Genomic DNA, 8870 nt, shown 5'->3' on the forward strand with positions numbered 1-8870 from the left:
TCCTTCTAGTCCAGCAGAATCAAAGGCATGCGGTCACAAACCAGCCCATCCATCTCCTAATTTACAAAACACGACATTTCACAAACTGTTTACTTACGTCCGTGCCAACAATATTACTCAAATGTGGTGGAGTGAAAAACCACAGGGAACAGTGCAGTTGGCCAAGAGCAGTATTTGGAGATCTAAAATTACAGGGAAAATCATACAACATTCATTTTATTTAGTCCCAAATCTCTATCAGATGATGTTGAGCAGAAAGATTCTAAAATTGGCAGGGAGAAAGGAAAAGTTGTCTTAAAGTCTGGGCCATGCCAGGGCAGCCTTCAGAGACAGAGCAGAAGGAAACAGAATAAGGTGGTGTGCCCTTGAAAAACTGTCAGAATTAGCAGTGTCTGTTGTGCAAGGATAACCACACAGAGAAAATCAGGGAAAGAAAACCAAATGGAAATGATTGCCAACAGGTGAGGTAAACAAAGAAAAAAAGTGGAATTCTTTATATAGGATTTAGAGGACATTATTTACAACACAATAAATCAGAGATGCTAGTTCAACTCAATTCTTGTCACTTTGGTTAACATCTGTACTGCGGCAAGGAATGGAGCATGTGTACTTAAAGTGACACAAGGAAAATCCTGCTCCCTAGGAGATGACACTGATGGGGAGACAGATGCCTGTCCCACCTGGTCCAGCCAAACCCAAGCCAACTAAGAGTGAAGTGAGTGCTCCAGGAGACAGAGAGAGTGAGCCATGATTTTCACCAGGGGATCTGAGAAACACAAAGAGGTGTGTGTAAAAAGGTGGGGTACCCAAGAGGGGGCAGATCTAAGCAGAATGGAAGAGCCCATCCCCCTCAAGAGCTCAAATACTGTTGGGCAGGAGTCCTACTCTCTAAGCACTTTTCACATATTACTTCATGCGGTCCCCCGACAAGCTTCTGAATGACGTACAGACCATCATTATTCCTGGGCTGTGAATGCAGTAACCCAAGGCCTTGCCCCAGGTCTCACCGGGCAATGGGCTGTGCCTACCAGAAATGCTGAATCCTTAATAATAAGCAAGGCAAATGAATAGGTGCATATGAGCATATAAAGATAAATACAGCTGTGATGTATTTTTCCTAAATACCAAAACAACCAATTTGTGTCACAGCAACCAATTATGTACTATTTTCTCTCCACTAACAAGACAGGAAATTTCATTAGTAAAACATGCATTTAGAGCAAGATAAGACCATAGTCTCTCCCTTATCTATAAATCATTGTGTTTAATTACCACATCTGGGAGCCTTTAAAAACATGACCCTGTTGGATTTATTATTTTCGATGTATTTGTGTATTTAAAATATTTTATAATTAAAAATAGAATATTTCGTGGAAAGAAATACCCACTGTGTTCCAATGTGTTTAAACCTTTTTTAAACACTTTATTGAACCACATACAAATCATTAACAATTCTGAAATTTTCCAACTCTTGTAAAAATAAATGTATTTATCAAACATTCAACTAACCAAAGAAAAACTGGGCGAAATAATGCTATATGCTGCAATCTTTATATGTACTATTCAAAACCGAGCCATGCCATCTACCATGCCACCCTGAACAAGCCCGATCCCATCTGATCTTGGAAGCTAAGCAGGGTCGGGCCTGGTTAGCACTTGCATGGGAGACCACCTAGGAAGACAAAGTACTGTAGGCATAAATAAAATAAAAAATAAGGGATTGTAAGCCGACAAGGTCCTTGCAATCTGTGAGGTCAACCAAGGGTTACCTCACCTAAAAAAAAAAAAATTGAGCTATGCCAATATTTAGAGGGCCTTACCTTGAGGGGTTTCTAATTTGTTAAATGTTAAGTGTGGTCCCTGAATTCCCAGAGGGTCATAAATTTTGCCTAGCAGAGGGCACCTTCTGAATCACTGTTTCTCAAAATGCGGGCTGCCTTCATCAGCGTTACCTGGGGTGCTTGTTGAAAACCCCCAGAGATTCTGATTCCATAAAGCAGTTTAGCAAACTCCTCCAGCGACCATATAACCATGGGCTGCACACTCATGGTTAAGAACCACCAATCTAGAATCTCTTACAACAGACAAAGTAGAAATGGCCAGAGTCAGAACCAAAATCACCAGTGGCCATTCCTTCTCTCTCCTCCTCCCTGGAGCAGCCAGAGCTCCTGAGTTAGGAAAGAAACCACAGCAGATCCAGTCATAGCCCACCTCTCAAGCCCATGTGCACAGCATTTATAGGCTTGTGTTATGAGTTGAATTGCGTCCCCTCCCACTCTGCCAAAAAAAAAAAAAAAAAGGATATGTTGGGGTCCTGACTCCCAATACCTCAGCATGTGACCTTATTTGCACCTATCTGAACCTTATCTGGAGAGAGGGTCTTTACGGAGGTAATCCAGGTAAAATGAGGTCATCAGGGCAATCTCTAATTCGATATGGCTGGGATTCTTATAAAAAGGAGAAATTTGGACACAAAGATAGACACACATAGAGGGAAGATGATGTAAAGAGACACAGGGAAAAGACAGCCTTCCACAAGCCAAGGAGACAGGCTTGGAATAGATCCTTTCCTCGCAGCCCTCAGAAGGAGCCCACCCTGCTGACACCTTGAGCTTGGACTTCCAGCTTCCAGGAGTCTGAGACAATAATTGTCTGCTATTCTAAGCCACCCAGGCTGTGGTGCTTTGTTATGGCAGCCCTAGCAAACTAATACAGCCTGGAAAACCACAATGTGAACTGAGGCAATGGAAGCCAACCCAAGTCAGGGCTGTCTGGACAGAGAGTGAAGACCAAGATCTCAAGTGAGAACGCTGCCACACTGGACATCCAAGAAGCCTGGCGCACAAGAAAGAGCAAAGCAAGAGCTCCAAGATCTGCGGTGGGGTCTGAGCACTGCCCCCTGTTCGCAGAGGGGGTAATAAATCATGCGTGCTTCGCCTACTCCTACAGGGTTACGAAGAGCAAGAAGATGCTCTCAGGCACGCTCAAAAGCACTGCACGAGTTACCCTTACCCCATCGGCATCTCCTCAGTGTGTGCTTTCATCTCGGTCAGCGTTAAGAGTGGTGACACGGCCCTAGCACTCCAAGTCTCCTTGTTCATTGCTAGGAAGGACTGTGAAGCACAATTTGCATTTTAGGAAAATTTCATTTGAGCTCCTCAACATGTCTGAGTATGTTTGGAATATCCAAGACAACAAATAAACAGGGTCAGAAACAGCAAACTCCTGTGGTTGCCAAAGGTCCTTTGGACAAGTCAGGCTTCCTAAGAGCCCAGGGTTCACTGAGCAGAGGCACACTTCAGTAAAGCAGGCAAGGCAGGGGTGGGCGGCAGTGTGCTCAGGCTGGCCCACCAGCTGGAGGAGGGCTTCTCAAAGAAGGTTTAAGTACTATCGCAACACAGAATTTATGGTTCCTAAATGTTTGTTTTAACTAGTGTTGAGAACACATATTTGACCCAGTGTGAACTTGACCTCTGGGTCCCTCTCCCTTCTCAGGCTGTCTGTGCCACATGACCGGATTTTCCAGCCAACCCTCCCACCCTAGCTCCCAGCACTGGGGCCGGCCGCCCTCCCAGCAGCTGCCATGGTAAACCTCACTGCAGATCTATTGGCAAAGCAGCTGTCAATGGCCATAGCAGGCATACAAAAAATGTGTAATCACTCTGGGCCTGACTCCCAAGCTTAGCTAGCACAATGATGAGCCAAAAGGGACAGGAGAAGCCTGAAAGTCCTCTCAGTCACCTGGAACTCCAGCCACATAACACCCTCCTGGACGATGCCATCTACTGCATCATCTCTGAACACGAAGGGTATATATAACTCTGTCTCCTCTGTATAATTTAAGGAACATTTCTAGGGTTGGGTTTTCTTTTTTCAAAGCGGTGTGGGCTCAGTGCCAGTGGAAAAGCAATGGAATATCGATTTTTCTGTTTCTTGCTAAAGAGAGAACAAGTTATTTGATGTGCCGTGAGTTAAGTGAGTAAAAACAGACCCTGTACTCCCTACAGCTGGCTGTGTTTCTCCTCTATTCATAGAATGTGGCACATGGTAAAAGCTAAACAGATATCCGTTATATAAATGAAAGAACCATCCATGCATTTACAGAGGGCCTGCAATGTGCCAGGCATTCACTTCGGATTCATATCCTCCATCTTTCCTCTTCCATCCACCTTATCCTGCCAGCTCAGCCTCACCCTCCTCTCCCCTTTATCGTTTTGTGTTGTCTGTTTCTAAGTCCAGTCTCTTCTTTAGAGCCAAGTCCACACTGGCAATGTCTCTCTCTGGCCCACAATTTCCCTGAAAGGGGGTTCAAAAAGATTGGAAGAACACACAGGCAGTGGGTTCAGGCTTAGACGGAGGGGGAAAAATGCAAAAATGGAGAGAGGCAAAAACATTAATAATGCCCCACTCAGAAAACAAAGTCTCTAAGCTACAAAACCCTCCTGTAAGGGTTAACTCTTTGGAAAGAGAGAATGTGGTACCATCTCTTTTGCCCAAAACAGATATACCATCATGAGCAGTCACTCCATATTAATAACTAAAATGACATATCTCGTGCCGTGATTTCAACTTACAGTGATCTACACACAAAGAGTGTCTGGAAAAGCCACACTGACATGCAAATGGGCATCTCTCCATAGAGATAGGGCAGCTAGAGCCCCCAGGACCACCTGCGTGGATGCTTATATCCATCCTCTGCCCCTATTTGGGTCTGCTGGGTGCTTGATTCACATCTCTCTGATTTGCGATTTAAGGTTCACTAAATCAGTCTTCAGAAGCATGGCCCGTGCCCATTCAAATTACGTTTCATTCAACTAAAAGCAATCCAGTCTGCCTCGAAGGGGCCCCTCATTTTCCCTACTGGATTAAGCAAACTAAGCAATAACACATCCAATCTCTTATGCAGAAATATTTTTCGCTTCAACTAGATGTGACCTATATAAACTTAAATTCTTCAACTAAAGCCTTTCGATTCTCCTCAGAATATAATGACAATTAGGAAGCATCCTTGGTGACACATTTAAATGTGCATACTAATTTTATGACTGCTATATTAAGAGGAATTTCATGTTGACATGCATGGGCTTTTTGTATTTTTAAATGTAATAAACCACACCCAAGTACCATTGTCCAATCTCAGCACAATAAGGAAGTGAGAAGGGAAGGAGACAACAAATCAATTTCTTTTGCAATTTCAATTTCAATAGTATTTACTGAAGTAGTTACAGTCACAAAAATTGGTGTCACAATTTTTTCCATTCAATTTATGAATGAATACCTTAGGGGAGCATTATCTCCCTAGACAGCAAGCTTTTACACAAGGAGAACCAGAAACATACAAATAAGCTAATATTTAGTCTCTTTTAAAGTTCTTTAAATCATTCGGGGGTACAGGACAACCCAAATCGTTTTCTTTCTCTTGCTAATACAAGCCAGAGCTTTTTCATTTATTCTCTTTTTTTTCACCTTTATTAAGGTATAATTGACAAATAAAAATCATATATATTTAAGGTGTATGCTGATGTTTCGATACACATATACATTGTGAAATAATCACCACAATCAAGGTAATTAACACAGCCATCCCCTCACACAGTTACCATTTTTTTGTGTGTGGTAAGGACATTGTAAGGTCCACCTCTGAGCAAATTCCAAACACGCCACCCAGTACTGTTAACTGCAGTCACACTGCGGTGCCTTCAACCCCAGAACTCATTCATCTTGCGTGAATAAAACCGTGCGCCCCTTGACCAATGTCTCCTCCCCACTGACCCCTCCCCAACCCTAAACTACAGTAAAGCTACAATGTAAAAAGGGATCCACATCTACAATATTAAAAAGAAGAGGAAGATGAGGACAGCAGGGGAAACATACATAGAGAAAGAAGAAAACCACGTTAAAAAGATAAATGAGGCAAGATTTACTTAGACGATTCAATAATAAACTCAAAATCTTTCTGGTTTTATCGAGGCTTTCACACCTATTCTTTTTCATCTTGATATCTGCAACAATCCTACAAAGCAGGCGAGGTATTTGCACAGCCATTTCAGGATGGGAAAATACAGAGTTAGAAAGGTCAAATGAATTTCCCAAGGCCACTCAGCTAGTGAAGGTTTGAGGATTTGAACTCAGTCTTCTGAACCAACAGTCTTTCCTGGTGTCACACTGTTCAGCCGTGGACACAAGTTTCACGGCGTCAGCAGTAAGCCCAGTTGTCCCATCTGAGGGCGGAAGGCTCCTTCATCTCGCTGGTTATGCCAGACACACAGGAAGCAAGCCCCTCCCTCCATGGAAACAGAGGCATCTAGTAGATACACTACTTTGGACTGAGCACTGACCTACCTCAACATCGCTTTTGAAAATACAATTATTCCTGAAAGACGTTGTGATTTAGGTTTCTAGCATTTGAGCCTGAATTAACTTGTCAGATTAGGTAGGGTAGGAAGGCTAATCTTTTGAAGAATGAAAACCATCAAAAGGAAAGTGATGCTGAACTGCTTAGATCCTAGTACTGTCCAACGGCTACCTTCTTGAACCAAAGCTAGTGGCAATTGTTTTAGGTATTGTGAAACTAAATCAATGTAGTCACTTCCTCCAAAACCCTGTAGTAACTGTTCAACTTCTCTGACCAGTAAGTAGTCTTCTGAGGCCTCCCTCTGAGTCACCAGAAGGCAAACCCAGTCAAATCTAGGCATACACATGCCCTTGCCTCTCTCACCTGGAGAAGCAGGAAGCCATGAGGCGATGTCCCAAGATCTGGATGCCCTCCTTCTGGATCATCTTTGAATCCCCAAATCCTCAGACAATATGAGAATGGGGGACTACCCTCTTTTCAGAGAAGGCACTTAATTGTATCATTTGCCAACTAAGTTTCTTAAAGTCTTAGTACATTCTAACAAGTATCAAGGAGCAACAACCCATCATCTTTAAAATCCTGCTCTGTATTTTTAATCTTTATACAGCAATATCCTACCGCAATTTGCTGTCACGGATGGGTTGTCTCTGTGTTATAGGCAAACCACATCATATCGGGCTTTGAGCAGGAGTTACTGGAGCGAGGAAAGGGTACGTAATTTGACCTGAGCAATTGTAAATTCAGGAAAATGCTGGTGCGCTATTGTCAAGTGTAATCTAAGAAGAAGTGAAAAATTATGACTTAATCTCAAATGCCTACAACCCTGAGCATTTCTGATCTAATGGCTTGAGTTCAATAATCAGGAGGCTGAGAGTGAGTTCATGTCTGCCATTACTCCTTGATCGCGGCCAAATCATAACCCATCTGGACATTCCTTTTTACAAAATTAAAGCCACTATGCCAATGTCATTCTGTTTCTTTCATGGACAGAAGGCATTTTTCAATAAGCAAGTTCACCAGAATGACTGTACTAAATTTTTTTTAATTCATTCACCAGTATTTTAAAATCCAAACCACATACAAGACAAATTGCTAAATTCGATTTATTATGCTGAGTACTACACTAAGCAGCTGAAATTCTGGATGATTCCAGTCCACATGGTTATGGCTCAGGCTCTATGTAGAGAACACCTAAGAATGCTTTACTTTTTCTGAGTGGAAGTAAAATTTATTTATTTCCAATTAGCACCAGACAGAAACAACTTATCAAAAGGAGCCTCAAAACATGTTTTAACTTAATCCTTAACTTCACAATGCATAGGGGAGATACTTTCTGATGTTCTCAGATCTATAGGCATCATTAATCCATTTTCTAAAACACTGCTAAGCATGTGTATTAACTGGAGAAGCACTGCAAGAAACTCTGCTTGTCAGTTCTGAAGAAGCGATTACCTCCTGGGAAACAGGTTTTAAAGAAAGAGGATTCTGGTTGCTGTTTTGAGAAAACTTTTAAAACTAATGATGTTTTATCCCAGCATCGGGCATCCTACTTCCTACATCCAATTCTCCTCCTGACATCATCTTAAAGAATGGTTTTCATTTGTTGATCTCCATATTTAAATTAATTGTGCTGGTTCTGCCATATGGCACATCCTCCAATGGGAATATTTTTTCTAGCTCCTTATTCACAGGTGTGAGTGATTAATATCTGAGTTGCGTTCACAGGAATCTTGGATGCATGGTTCTGTACAACAAACTGCTGTTGGCATTGATACCATCATTACCTTGTCCCAGCCCTTCCTGGGTGGTAGTGAAGGCTGCAGATAATGGGGTGGATTAAATTTCAGACGTTAACTCGTCCAGCGCTGCATTAGATGGTTGACATGACCCCTGTTAAATCCCCAAGAGGACAGCCCCATTTTTGCCTACCATGCAGGGCCACTGTGAACATGGAAACTTACGTTTGGTGCACCTCTGGGAGCCAGGAGCCTTACTCCAGCCTTGACAGCACTGCCCTCCACAGACGTTGACCCTGAAACAAAGGAAGACCCCTGAGTCCAGCAGTAGCAACCCTCTCTTCCAGGGAACCCAAGCCGCCTGCTTCCACATTCCTCCGGCTTCCAGAGAGTCCCAAGGGGTACCCAGGATGCCCAACCCAAACCTACTCGGAGAGAAGGGTAAGGACCATGTGTCAGGGAAGTGTGAGAGAACCAAAAAGCCTGCATAATCTAGAGCTATACAGGATGAGAGAACAAGGTCCAAATAAGTGGTTTCCTTAACCCTCAAAGTAAAGTAGAGCTAAATGTATTTTGCACATTATCTGCGCTCACATTTTAAATTGAATCTGAGTTTGAGAAATGGTCAAACAGGGGTGAGATCACAATGCCTGGAATCATCCCTGAAGAAAAATACCAAATAAGCAAAACTAGTTTCCTCCCCACACCCCCAACCTGTGATTAATAGGGGCGGGGGGCGGGGGGCGGGCAGGGAAGATGTTTATGAGTCCTCAAGAACA

The 8870-nt window shown here is 42.9% G+C and overlaps 1 protein-coding gene across 12 annotated transcripts in view; it reads right to left on the bottom strand.

Annotated features, from left to right (window-relative positions):
• The window catches only part of LTBP1 (latent transforming growth factor beta binding protein 1), a 359100-nt gene extending 350616 nt beyond the window's left edge, over nt 1–8484 (bottom strand). For all 12 annotated transcript variants that reach the window (XM_023537808.1, XM_023537810.1, XM_023537807.1 and 9 more), the window contains exon 1: nt 8317–8484. In XM_023537808.1, coding sequence (XP_023393576.1) covers nt 8317–8464 — 148 coding nt within the window. In that variant the 5' untranslated portion in view covers nt 8465–8484. The remainder of the gene's footprint in view (nt 1–8316) is intronic.
• Between the last annotated feature and the right edge of the window lie 386 nt (nt 8485–8870).

This window comes from Pteropus vampyrus, unplaced genomic scaffold (genome assembly GCF_000151845.1).
Source record: "Pteropus vampyrus isolate Shadow unplaced genomic scaffold, Pvam_2.0 Scaffold200, whole genome shotgun sequence".
Classification (NCBI taxonomy): domain Eukaryota; kingdom Metazoa; phylum Chordata; class Mammalia; order Chiroptera; family Pteropodidae; genus Pteropus; species Pteropus vampyrus.